Source organism: Gopherus evgoodei, chromosome 14 (genome assembly GCF_007399415.2).
Source record: "Gopherus evgoodei ecotype Sinaloan lineage chromosome 14, rGopEvg1_v1.p, whole genome shotgun sequence".
Lineage (NCBI taxonomy): Eukaryota > Metazoa > Chordata > Testudines > Testudinidae > Gopherus > Gopherus evgoodei.
In genome coordinates this window covers 4,542,154-4,556,564 of record NC_044335.1, presented here as the reverse complement: position 1 = coordinate 4,556,564, position 14,411 = coordinate 4,542,154, and the positions used below count along the sequence as shown (strand labels likewise).

At 40.7% G+C, this 14,411-nt stretch overlaps 1 protein-coding gene across 9 annotated transcripts in view; it reads left to right on the top strand.

Annotated features, from left to right (window-relative positions):
- ZBTB46 (zinc finger and BTB domain containing 46) overlaps nucleotides 1–14,411 on the top strand; it is a 99,008-nt gene that overhangs the window by 46,357 nt on the left and 38,240 nt on the right. For all 9 annotated transcript variants that reach the window (XR_003996565.1, XR_003996566.1, XM_030533853.1 and 6 more), the window contains one exon: nucleotides 13,724–13,999. Coding sequence is in view for 7 of the 9 variants with exons in the window: in XM_030533853.1 (XP_030389713.1) it covers nucleotides 13,724–13,999 (276 nt within the window). In the remaining 2 variants the exon portion in view is untranslated. The remainder of the gene's footprint in view (nucleotides 1–13,723; nucleotides 14,000–14,411) is intronic.

Here is a 14,411-nt window from a genome sequence, read left to right as displayed (position 1 = left end):
TAAAAGCTTTGGTTTATTTTGTTCTGAAGGTGGGTGGATGCAGGCAATTGTGGCAGCTGCAATGCATGCTTGTGAAGTTAATGTCCCCTTAGCACTGGATGGTTATATACTTATTTTTGGGTTACACACACACAACACAACAGTAATTTATAAATGTGACTTGCATTTAAAATGCAAAGTTAAATATTATTGATAGTGTTTCTAGAATATTTTTTTAAAATACCTACCCACCTGTGGGTTCCCACCTCCCCTCCAAGGTATAATATGCCACTTAATATGTTATCTGTGGATCACATATAGATGTAAGAGAGGTACTCTATAAATTATTCACTGTTACAGCACACAGCAACATTTATGAATAACTCAGTTAACTCTTAAATGTAACAATGGATTTTTAAATGATAAATATCTACATTAGAAATTAACTGTAAAATACAAATCAGATGCCTGTTTTGTTGCTGTGCCAAATATTTATTTCCAGTAGTACCCACTGTGTGCTAGGTACTCATCTAGCCTCTTTATATAAAACTGCACATGTAATTACAGCTAGTTTCCACAGATTAGACTATACACTCCTGTCATCTTGTACGTTAGACTTTCTTATACTTTTCTAAAACATGATTGTACCTAGAAAAAAGACATTTGAATAAAATATGATACCACAGAAATATTGACTCCAGCAACTTCTGAACAAAAAGCTATTTTCACCATTTGTTTTGTATGGTTCAGAGGCACACCCAGTCCCACAAAATCAAAATTCCTAGACTCCCTCCCACATTACACATTTTATAAGACGCTCTTTCTTTATTAGGAGAAGTGGGATTAGTTGTCCATTCACAATCAGTTATTAAAGGTTCTTCTGAATATCTTTATTAGATGTCCAGATATTATGGTAGTGGCTGTGTTACAAATGCATATGATACATAGAAGTTGATAAATTAATTTACTTGGGTGATTAGCCTCCAGCTTCTGGAGAATCAAAACTTTAAATTAAAAGAAATGTAGTTTCTAGCTCTTATGCTGAAGAATACCTTCCAAATATGAACAGAGTATGAAGTGATGCAGTTCCATCTTACTGAGTCTGCAGGCAGTTCCAGTGACTTTGGTGTTGGTTATAGCTTTGCCAGACCTCAGCAGAATGAAAGTGACCAAAGTCATGTCAGTTTTTATGTTACTTATCAGAACCCTAAGAGTAGCAATAAAATTGCCAAGGTGATGGGATGTTTTCGTTCTGCCGCGGCACCTAAAGTTTTGGTGTAAAAGCTGAGGCACTGGAGTTACTGACTTAGGAACCCAAAAATCAGGCAGAGAAAATGATCAGGTAATTTATTCACAGATTTATAGTTTCCAGGACTAGAAGGGACCATTGTGATAATTTAGTCTGACCTGCATTACACAGGCCATAGAACTTCTCCAAAATAATTCCTAGAACATATCTTTTAGAACAATATCCAATATTGATTTAAAAATGGTTAGTGATGGAGAATTCAGCACAGTCCTTGATCAGCTGTTCCAATGGTTAGTTACCCTCCTGTTAAAAATTTACACCTTATTTCCAGCCTGAATTTTGTCTAGCTTCAGCTTCCAGTGGAGTTTTGTCTTCAGTCTGTCTTCAGTCTCATCATCCAGGAGTCTTTGAAGACTGAGATGGGGAAACAGTTATTCTTTCTCATTCAGGCAGCCAAAGAGGGACTTACAGGAGAGGGATCAAACTCCCTTTTGCTGGTTCCTAGTATATCAATATCCTGCCTTCTCACACACAAGGCTTGATAATTTTCCAGAAAGTCAATATTCAGGAGGGAGAGGGAAGAAATTGATGGAGCAAATTCAAAAAAGAGAGAGAAGAATGGTACTAGGAGCCTGGGAAAAAAGAAAAGCGTGATAGAAAAATGTTTAGGAGGAGTTAAAGAACACAGTGTAGGGAAGAGAGAAATTGGTATAGAGAGAAGAAAAAGAAGAAACAGGTGCTGAATAGAACATGATACTGATATACCTTGAACCATGATAGGAAAGAAAAACAAAAAGTGGAGTGAAGCCATGACAAGATAAATGTATAACAAAAGCAAGAACTGGATTTTTTAAAATGTCTTAAATGAAATAAGTTAGTTCATTACAGTACACGATTTGTATTCAACCTTTAAATTGCAGGAGCTGTTTCTTAGGGCATATGATCTGCATCTGAGAGGTGGTGGCACAAGTATTTTTCATCCAGGGTAATAGGTTTAGTTATTTTAAAAGCATCAGGTACATTTTTCAGGCTCTTGAAGATTGGAATTACATATCCTTCTTGTTTTTTGTTCTGATATTTTTAGGGTCACTTTATCACATCTTATTTTTGTTTTAATTCTTCACTGGAAACTTCAAGGGGTAAATACTTCATGTTTTTCTGGACAGTACATTCTTTTTATAAATAGAGCCTTATCTAAAAAACTTATTAAATCTGACTTCTGCTTCAAATAATTGTCCATGATGCTAATATGTTTTAGTTGATGGAGGTGGGTTTTAAATGCTCGCTCTCACAGATACCGCTCCCACAGTTTAATTAAATTTTTCATTTATCTATGTCAACTTCTATCAGCATTGTAACATAGTTCATGGACTTGCTCTTCTACTTATTGCAGCAGTAAATTTTAATCAAGGACAGAACAGTTTTTGGTTCATTGGTTACATGACGACATAGGTTTGATGGATGATTATTGAGACAGGATAACTAAACTAAATATATTCTGTTCTCCTGTAGCATTCTTTTGTATATGGTCCAGAAATATTAGCATACTCCCCCCCCCTTTTTTTTTTGGCATGGAGCATAGTAATACCATTTTCTAATCCAAATATGAGGCAGTGATTATAAAACAAAGAGAGGGGCGAAAAGTAATGACTTTTTATATGGCTTGAGTGAGAAATGCATGTCCAAGGTCAAGTTGCTATTTTTTTTGGAGCAAAATGTTTTAAATAAATTTGCCTCTCGCGTGTGGTCTGCAGTGTTTAATGCTAAGTTTCTGATCCTTTAAAAATTGATGTGATATTTGGAATTTGCGTTTTTTAAGGGTTCTAAACCTGTATATTTTATTAATTACAATTATTATAAGCTGTCCGAAGACTTGAAGCAACCCAACAGCTACGTGCTCTAACCCAAGTGTCATCTTGATGTCAATCATGGACAGACATGAGCACTAGCTGTCTTCTTTCAAAGTAGCATGATTGACGTAAATGCATTACTGTCTGCTCACAGATGTCACTCAAGCTATCAGGTCCCAGGAGGCTTTAGTTAAGTTATACCTGTCATCCTCCATAGCTTCCCATTAGACTGATTCTGAAGTTAACATGCAAGTCTGCAAAGAAATTCTTAAAGGTTAGTGACTGTATTTAGACTTTCTCCATTGGAATCATCCTCTTTTAGTGTAGGATCTTTTGCATTGGGTCCCAAATTAGCAACTTGAGAGTTTTGAAGTGGTCACTGAGCTCCTTGCCTTTCAAGTCAAACGTATCAGCTGCATTTCAGTGCCATTCCATTATGGCTCTAAACCTTCAGTTTGGTGGTTGGACTTATGCAGGATATAGGGAGAGGTTTAGGGTATGTCTACACTGTACACATGGCCACACTGTGACGTGTCATCACGCTTTATCACCGGGGGGAGAGCTCTCCCGGCGATTAAAAATCACCCTGAATGAGGGGTGGTAGCTTTATCGTTGGGAGCAAGCACTGTCTATACTGGCGCTTTTCAGAGCTAAAACTTTTGTCACTCAGAGGTGTGTCGTCTTTCACACCCCTGAACTACTAAAGTTTTAGCGCTGAAAGTGGCAGTGTAGACACAGCCTTAGTGATTGTTAAGACCATACTCCATTTTGCATCAGCTACATTTTCTTGAGGTACCAAATCCCAATAGTGTCCTCAGTCTGACCTGATGTGACCCCTGAGTAATGTGTTCTGACATGGCTTTTGCTTTTTTCATGCTACAGTTATCAAGAACATGTCATGCTAAGTGTTCAAGATAACTATATAAGCTGCACAGAATGAGAATAGTGTGTTCTATCTGGAGATTAGCTGATCAAATATCATTGTGGAAAAGGATTCAGTAGCGACACTAGGTTTTCTAGGGAAGTTATTCAAAGTATAAGCTTGCTCCTTTGAAACGTTACATTACAGCCCTTCTAGACATAGCTCAGTCCAAAGAGCTCAGATCTACTTGGCTGGAATGCTGAAAGAACAGCTAGAAGATATTTGCAACAACCATACTGAGAATTATAACCTAATAGTCACTACAGCATTTGTTGTTCTTGTGGTATCCTTTTGCATAATACACTCAAAATATTCTGAGATCTCAGTTATATGGCATCTTGAATCACGTGGCTGTGACACAACTCCTCAGAAAAGATTGTTATAAAGAGGACAGTGATCAATTGTTCTCCATGTCCACCAAGGGTAGGACAAGAAGTAATTGGCTTAGTTTGTAGCAAGGGAGGTTTAGGTTAGATATTAGAAAAAAAACCTTTCTAATTATAAGGTTAGTTAACCACTGGAACAGGTTACCTGTGGAGGTGTTGGAATCCTGTCACTGGAAGTTTTAAAGAACAAGTTAGACAATCATCTGTCAGGGATTTCTTAGGTATATGTAATCCTGCCTCAGTGTGGGAGATGGACAGGTGACCTCTTAAGATTGTTTCCAGCCCAACATTCGTATCATTCTGTGATTTACCTGGAGTTGGTAAACAGTCAGACTTCAGACATGGACTTCCAAATTAGTAACCAACAACAGAACCAAATGTGTCATAACAGTTTCAGAAATAGTAGCTGAACTTTGCACCAAGTGGTGCTCAACCACTGTTTATGAAACAGTGATGAATGTGGTTTTTTTGTTCTGTGTAGATTTGTAGTTATTTTCAGCTCTAGTTTAATTACCCCCATTGGTGACACATAATGTCAGTGACTGGTATGTTTCCTAGTGTAAATAATGCAATATAGAAGGATTATTTTCTTAGTGTATGTTGTTTCTGGTTATACAACCTAAAATTGTCACATGCCACAGAACAAATTAATATCTATCTGCCTGTAGACTTCTACCTCCTCCCCAGATGTGTTTTAGCCAACTATGACAAATTCTTCTTGACTTAGAGAAGCTTTATGGCAGATGAATAAAATACAGGTTTTTTTAAATTATAATTAATTGTCATGGTGTAAAGAGTGGATAAATGGTTATATTGCCAGGGCTAGTATGTTTTTATTATAGTTTTATGTAGTTTGCTGCATTCATGCCTTCCAAGTATGTCACTCACATAACAATTTTGGATTATTTTCCGCACACAGAAGGTTGCCTTATGTTTTTCTGTTTTGGGTATTTAATTTGTGTTTGTATTTGTAACTTCTCCATCTTCTTTTGTTTTAATTTTTTGTCCTCCCTAAGTTTTGTAGGAATTTCCAGTTTAGTAGTAGTTTCAAATAAAACCCTTGTTACAGCAGTGGCATGCTGCTGAGATACAGTACCCCTAGGGCGCTGTATCTCAAGACAGTTAAATCCAAAGATCACTGCGAAGAGTTACAAAGGGATCTTACAAAACTGGGTCACTGGGCAACAAAATGGCAGATGAAATTCAGTGTTGATAAATGTCAGGGGTGCGTGGGGGTGGGGGCAATTTGCCCCAGGCCCTGCAGGGGCCCCCACGAGAATGTCGGAGGCTCCCGCCTGCCTCTGCCTTCCCCCATCCCCTGGTGTCTCAGCGTGCCGGCGGCACCAGAAGCAGCCCTGGACAGAACTAAAACAGCATGGCTTCCCTGGGGCCTGGGCTCCTCCCACTCGGAGCCATGTGGGCTGCGAGCTGCAGCTGAGTGGTGGGAGCTCAAGTCCTATGAAGCCACACCACTTTAGCTCTGTCCAGGGCCACTTCTGGACGCAGCATGCTGAGGCGCCGGGAGAGTGGGGAGTTGAGAGTAAGCAGCATGGTAAGCCCCTCTGAGCTGGACACTTTCCTGACCCCCAGCTCTGAGTCCAGCCCTTCTGAACCAGGCACCTCCCCACCAACCCTGACCCCCAGCTCTGAGCCCAGCCCTTCTGAACCAGGCACCTCCCCACCAACCCTGACCCCCAGCTCCCCACCCAGCCCTGGGCAACAACATTGCCACCCCCAGGCAGCGACAGCCCATTGGCACCAACCATCACCCAGCGACAGCCCATTATGTAATTGCAAATGTATACATACCAATAAAGCATTTAATCTTTTAAATAACGTATTTTGTGTATTTTCAAATGATTAAAATTAATTTTTGAATGTATTTCACTGGTTAGTATCATGTATTTGGAAATATAAAAAATATAGTATTGCAACTTTTTTTTTATGGAAGGGGCCCCCGAAATTGCTTTGCCCCCCAACCCCCTGAATCCTTTGGGCGTCCCTGATAAATGTAGAGTAATGCATATTGGAAAACATAATACCAACTATACATATAAAAGTATGAGGTCTAAATTAACTGTTAACACTCAAAGAGATCTTGGAGTCATTGGGGATAGTTCTCTAAAAACATCCACTCAGTGTGCAGTATGTACCTACCAAAGAACAAAAAACTGGTTTCCTGTCACTTGTACTCCTCAGCAAAAATAGTGTCCAGTTCACTTCTATCCAAGTAGAAATGTATGTGCAGAGGGCTTTGTCTGTGTTGGTTTAGGAAACTGCTACTCCAGCCGCTCTGTTAAACTTCTTAAACACTATTTCTAGAATTGTCCTAATGCTTACCGTGGTCAGCATAATTAGGGATGAAGTGTGTGTGTCGTGCACTATTCAGCTAGAATGTGTGGTCTTGTCTCCAACAAGATGCATGTAATTGGGCTTCCTGTGTAAATAAGGATTTTCCCAGTTAAACACTGCTTTTGGAATTTCAGGAGTGTATGATCTACAGTATAGCAGAAGCTGTTAAAAGGAACCTTATGCTTAAAAAAAATCTTTGAGCAGACTGAATTTCCTAATAAAGATTTTCTGAAAGCTTTAGTGTCTGGAAACGAGGGTGGGGCAGTGGAATAATTGTGGGAGAATTATTAGCAGATACTAATGAGCTCAGTTTTTCAGAATAGCATTTTAATTCCATGTGTAATTTGCTAGTGCTAACCAGGATTTCCTGTGAATAATACAAAAAGATGCAGAGAAATGCCTCTCTTTGGCACGCAAATGTCATTTAAGCTCTCATTGAGGGAGTGTCTACGTTATAAGTGAAGGTGTGAATGTAGCATGAGTAGGCATATCTGTGCTAGATTTAATCTCGCTTGCATGGATAACCATAATAGTGAAGACATGGCAATTCAAGCTACTAACCCAGGTATGTACCCAGGTTTCCTGATGTGTTGTAGTCAGGTTGTTAGCCTATGCTGAAGTCCTTGCTGCCACATCTACATGACTATTATCAGCAGTACTAGCTAGATAAAAGCTAGCGTGGTATGCTTAGTCACACCTTCACCGGCAGCATACACATCCCATAAATATTAGGTGAATTAAGGCTTATTACATTCCTCCTCTCCTTGGATAATTAAAAAAAACCAACAAACATTTACTGGAATTTGGTTGACTTGAATTTGAAGGGCCCTGATGAACTCATTAGTTCAGGGGCTGGGAACTCTTTTTCTGTCAGGGCCACTGACACACAGGAAAAATCAGTTGTGGGCCACACACAGCCCTGCAGGGGAGGGGGGAAGGAAGGGGAGGGGTCATGGAGGCTCAGGGCTTTCCTCTGTAGCAGGGCAAGCCGGTGCTTGCAGTTCCAGCCTTGCGGGGGGTGCAGAGGCTTGTGGCTTCCCCTGGGCTCAGGGGTGGGCCCAGAAATGAGGAGCCCAGAGTGTGGGAGGGGGTGAGGGCTCCGGCTGGGGATGTGGGCTTGGGTAGAGCTGGGGTCAAGGGGTTTGAAGTGCGGGAGCAGGCTCAGGGTTGGGGCAGGAGGTTGGGGTGTGGGCTACAGGGGGACTTTGGGTGCAGGAGATGGCTCAGGACGGGGTAGGGGTGCAGGTGGGGGTGCAGGGTCTGGGAGGGAATCAGGGTGTGGGAGGGGGTTCAGACCTGGGGCAGGGGGTTCAGGGTGCAGATGTTTATGGCGGTGCAGCAGGGCTAAGGCAGGCTTCCTGCCTCCGTGATTCTCCCAGAAGTAGCCGCCAAGTCCAGACCTTAGGCGGAGGGGCCAGGGAGCTGTGCGTGCTGTCTGCAGGCGTAGCTCCCACAGCTCCTATTGGTCACAGTTCCCAGCCAATGGGAGTTGCAGAGCCAGCACTGGGGGCGGGGGCAGCATGTGGAGCTTCCCTGATCGCCCCTGCTCCTAGGGGTCGCAGGGACATTCTGGGAGCTGTGCGGAGCCGACCGTACTTTTAATGGCCTGGCAACCCCAGCTTCCCCATGCAGCTGGGTGAGCTGGTGCTCGTTGCTCCAGACCCCTGGGGGGGCACCGAGACCCAAGGCTTCTGGCCTGCAGCGTGGAGACTAGCCGCGGGCTAGATGAAATGCAGCAGCTTGCCGGATCTGGGCTGCCTCCCGTAAGTTCTCCACCCCTGCCTTAGTTAATTGGGCAGCGATGAATACTTTAGGTTCATATGATTCTTTGCTAGCAGATTAGAAGAACTGTTACATCAGATGGGAGAGGGATTTTGCAAACTTAATTAAGAGGGACTTTGTGTGTGGGGGGTTTCTTGTTTTGTATTTTTATTTTATATTTTTTTAGTAATTACGTTAGTGTGATTAGTTATTTTGTCTTAATGTATATTTGATTAGGTCATTTCAACTATAAATACTGGATGCCCTAAAGTCACTATTTCATTGGCTGCCTGTAATCTTGGCTTTTTATGAATACTTGATATCTTTTTGTGGTTACAATTAATCTGCCTGTGTTTTGGCAATTAGTGTTTATGTGCAGCATGCAGCAACACATTCTGGAAGCTGTCAGTCAGCATCTGTAATTGGCTATGGAAAAGAAGTGAGAAAACTGGAAATGTTTTACTGCCCAATATTTGGCAACAATCATTGTTGTCAAACATCCTTTCAGACCTGAATTCTTTGCTACCTCATGCAAAATGCACTACAGACAATGCTGGTAGGAGTAATAGGTTTTAAAGATGTTTGTTAAATTGCCTTTTTAATTAGCCATAATTCTCTTCATTTCTTTATCTCTTCATGCGATACTTGATTTTTTAATCATTTTGATTAAAGGGACGTTTTAAAAAAATGCTTTTATCCTCTAATTATAAACACTAATAAAAATGTGGCTAAATATTAACATTTTAAATTTGGAAAACTAATTTTTAAAATACTTTTTTCTAAAAGAAACTAAGACTGTTGAGCTGACTCTCCAGAAATAAAATATGGGGAGGGAGGGAGGGAATAATCAGAAACAGTTCTGCTTTACAGAGGGAGAGAGAGAATGTCTGCCAGCTGAATCTAAACACTGCTGTCATGTTTGTTACAAAACTTGCATTGCCATCCTTTAATTTCCCCTAAATCTCCAACAGTGTTGATTGAGTACTACAGAGTAATGAATAGTTGTCATTTCTGAAGGAAGTGGAAGATGGTAGGTATGGGACAACAGCAGGCCATTGTTCTTTCTTCATATATGCAATCCAATTTAACAGAATAAACCTCAAAGTATGATAAGGAATCTAAAGTGCCCTGAGAGGCAAATATAAGATCAGAGCATATCACAAATAACTAACTTCAGATACACTTCTGTTTAAAAAACTGTTAAGAGAAACTTCAAGTTGCATAGTTAAGCATTTAAAAGCCAAGATATCCATATGATTAACCTTAATTCTGCTATTGTTATGCAAATGTTTTGGAATAGTCTTCAGTCTCATGATCACAGTGTTTCTCAGATAGGGCTCTCAAGTGTAGGGTATTGCAGAGTTTCCTCTTTCACCCCTCTTACTCATGTGGCCATTAGCAAGGCCACGAAGATGGCATGGAGTACAGTATTTTAAGTGTTTTTTATGAGGGTGAAAGCCAGCTTTGTCTTGTGTGTTCTGGACCAGTGGGTCTCAACAGGGGTCCAGGGCCCCAGAGGGGCCTTGAGCAGGTTTCAAGGGGTCCACCAAGCAGGGACGGCATTATACTTTCTGGGACCCGTGACAAGAAGCTGAAGCCCCACCGCATGGGGCTGTGACCTGGGGCCCCGAGCCCTGCCACTTGGGGCTGAAGTTGAAGCCTGCGCAACTTAGCTTCACAAGACTCTCTGTGACATGGGGCCCCGAGCAGCTGCCCTGCTTGCTACCCACTGATGTTGGTTCTGGCTTTTATATGCAGAAGAACAGTTGTTGTGGCATAAGTGGGGCATGGAGTTTTTTTTATAGTATGTTGGGGAGGGGAGGGCTCGGAAAGAAAAAGGCTGAGAACCCCTTCTCTGGACAATGCTGTTGAACACTTCTAGCCAGTTTTAGTCAGGTTGAGATGAGAGGTGATAGAGGAGGACAGGTGAGTTAAAGCTCAAACTAGACAAACCTCAGGTGGTGCTAAATTGTAGGATGTCCAGTTTAGGATGATATGGAGAAATAACATAAGCCCCTTTGGTTGAAGGTATTTGTGACGGAATCCTTGGGATGCAGCCTGGAACTGTGGAACTGCTGTGCCCTCTTTACTCCCTATTCTGGGTTGTCTCTCACAATGTCTTACTAGTGGCAAGTAGCAAACCCCTGCAGGTGCTGTTACCACTCAGTACAACCGCACGTGGTGCCCCACACCCAGCTAAATTGCATGAATGCTCCCAGAGCCACTCATGAATCACACACAGAAAGGCACCGGCCAAATCCCCTGAGCTCCCAGCCTTGTACCTCAGACATATATCGTCTTGCACTGCTCAGGACCCTTTCTTGAGCAATGCAAGTTTATTTATTGGTTCACCACTTCATGAATGGAAAGTAGACATACATGAGTCTTGGTAACTTGAGCATATTTACCAAGCACTTCAGGCAAACTCACTGGTAAAGATAAACAGTAAAACAAGTTTCTTGATTACAGAAGATAGATTTTAAATGATTATAAGTGATCGGCAGAAAGTCAGAGTGGTTACCAAAATAAAATATAAGCACGCAGTCTAAACCTTAACCCTTATCACATTAGGCAGTATTTAGATCAAGCGATGTTCTCACTCCACTGGCTCTTACAGTCCTTAATATACAGGTTTGTCCCTTAAACATGGGCCAGTCTCCTCTGTTGAAATCTTCCGTCTTCTCAACATCCTTGTTGCTTGCAGCGTAGGTGGGGGAGGAAAAAGGGCCCAGCATGGGGCGACTCTATTCTGTTTTATATCCCTAGTCCTATGTGCTTGGAGAAGACAAATCCAGGCATGTCTCATGATCACTGCTGAGTCCCCAGGCAAGGTTGAGCAATTCCCCTGGTGTGGCCTTGTGCAAGTGAGTCATTGCATTGTAGCTCCCTTGCTGGACAATGCCTGTTGATAGTTGTTCTACACTTGCCTAGGTGTTGGTTGTCTCCCTGGTTGTTGTCTTTGGAGGCACTAGAATCTGGGCACTTCCCAAACCCATAGCATATTTTAGTGACAATCATACAACACAACTCTCATAACTTCATATGCATTAATAATATATATTTAGATGTAACAATGGGTTTCAGCAGATCGTAACTTTTCCCATGATATCTTTCAAGGGATACCTTGTATGCAACATCAAAATTATGTACAAATGAATATGGGGGTTACAGGGTTACAGTGTCACAGTATTCATCTGTCCTTAGTTTCTTAATTTTGGAATGGTCTTAGACCATCATTTAAAACACAGTGGCTTTTAGACACTCCATATTACAGCAGTGACTAATATGTCATTTTCTGGTCTTCTCCCAGATGGGAGATTGCAACCTTTGATCTCCGATTTGGATCTTGCTGCTGTTATTCGTAGCATTGTCACCTCAAAATTACATTACAGTAATGTAGAGCAGTGTGGTCTAGTGGATAGAACAGTAGATTGCAATTCTAGAGCTGGATTCTATTCCTAGCTCTATCGTTAGCCTACTCTGTGACCTTGGGCAAGCCACTTCACCTTTGTGCTGAGTTTCCCTATCTGTAAAATGGGGATAAAGATTGACCTCCTTTGTAAAGCACTTTGAGATGTAGTGATGGAAATTGCTATATAAATTATAATATGCTCTCTATGGGGCTACACATTAAATCCATTTGAAAACTGAAGTTGGTGTAGAATGCTACAACTCACTTGTTAAATGGTATATCTTGCAGGGGAGCACATAGCATCAGCACTCTGATTTGCATTGGCTGCCTATTGGTTTGAGTGAATTTTAAAGAATTGGTTTTGACCTATAAAGTAATAAATCGTTTGGGACCTGTCTACTTATATGATCCAGCCACACGTGCACTCTGCGGAGATATAGAATCCCCTGGATGGGGCATTCTCAGTGATGTCCTGCTGGCTTTCGAAAATAGCCGTAATCTGTTGACTTTTAGGACATGCTGCACCGACTGTCCATTTGCTCAGGATTTTGGCAATGGCTGTGTGTGAGAGATTGGGTTTTAGGTTTGTTGGGTATGTTTGGCTATTTTGAATTGATGGCTAGTTAATTTTGTTGTGTGTGTGGTCACTGTTGCTCTGTTGGGTGATTATTCCTTTGTGGAATATTTTAAATAATTATCATGATGCCTAAAGGTATGGATGTCATTTTTAGTAGAATAAAAAACATGCAAATATAATAGTTACAACTTTACATACGTGTGTATTATTTTCTAATATTCTTTTCGTTCTTCTGCTAATTGTTGGAATAGTCCATTATATTTTTTAATTCTGGGGCAATTAACTATGTCAGGTGATCTGTTTTGTCAGAGTTTTTTCACAAGTACTCATGTTAAACTTCATTTATAATAGATGTGCAACTGTAGTCTATGGTATTCTTTTAATGTGAATGACGTCAGGGACCTCATGGAATTGTAGTAGACCTGTTGTTGCTCAGATTTTCCAAAATCTTCATCTTGGGGAAAAGACCAAGCCTGGAAAATTTCAGCTGGAAAGCCACAATTTAAAGTGGTTGAAAACAGTTTCTGTACTAGCCTGCTATGATAAAATCTTAACTGTCATGGTCTGTGAAACTCTTGCTGTAGTACAAAATATGAATTGCTCAGTATAATCCAGTGAGTTACATTTATTATCTTATATTTGCCTATCCATCTACATTGTTTGTGATAGCTGTGATATAACCAGCTGCTTCATAGGACAACAGTGAAGACTACAACCCAAGTTGGTAGGATCTGGTGGAGAACCTTAACTGAACTGCTTCTGATGTATCTCTTGTAATTTGTAGCATGTACACAATTTCTGTTTCAAGATTATGGGTCATATAATATTGCAGTTCACCTTCAGGCTTTCTCAAGGGATGGAAGAGTTACTCACACTAAATTTGTTTCTCACCATGTATTAGAATAAGTCTTTAGTGATTAGCAACAGAAAATGTTAAGAGTTTTTGCTTTAATCTTTGTGTAGTCTGGATATTAGAAGCATGTGAGTTGCATGTTTTGGGTTGAGTAAAATGTGTAACTGTTTTAAATAAAAATATGTAACGGACAATAAAAGTTGAGACCCAAACCAGAACTCTGTACCATCTACTTATGAAAGCAAAACCAATAGGTCCTCTTCCTATGTACTATTGTTGCCTAGCTGTTTAGTTTTAAGATTAGAAATGCGCGTGGTAGATATCTCACCTTGAAAGTTTGAATTCTTTGTATGTTTCTCTAATGGGGTTTTTATTTACATAGGTGCTGATGTGACAGAACCCAGCAATTCAGATAGCCAAGTGGAGAGATCAGACCTTTATGCAAATGTTGATGAAGCACTCCTAGGAGGTGATGCTAGCTACCTATCTCAGCCTCTTACCCCGGAGAAGGATGATGCACTTCAGGCTGCGACAGTTGCTAATCTGCGCGCAGCCCTCATGAGTAAGAACAGCTTGTTATCTCTGAAAGCTGACATGCTGGGAGAGGACAGTTCTCTGCTATTCGAGTACTTACCCAAAGGCACACATTCTTTATCTCGTAAGTTTTTATACTTTTATATTTTTGCTTAAAGATTAATTTAAAAACTAATTAGGGAAAAAGGAGGAAATTCAGGTCACTCTAAATTTATTACTCCTTTACTATTTATATCTATGTTTAACTTCTGTATAAATGCACATCCCACGAGGTTTAGAATCCTGTTGTCTGTAGTGTTATGCAGCATAGCTCTAGTACCCATTGTTGGAAATACAAAAGGTATTAGGGAGATATTTATTACATTGATTTGGACATTGTGCTTATTGACAAATCACTAGCATGGTTTTACGTATTTAGAGAATATGGAATATTTGACTTTTTCAGTTAAAGAAGGGATGCTCTGTAGGATGTGGATAAAAAATGAATCAATCTTAAATCCAGGTGGGAAGGAACTGCCACTCCAGTAAATTTTAAA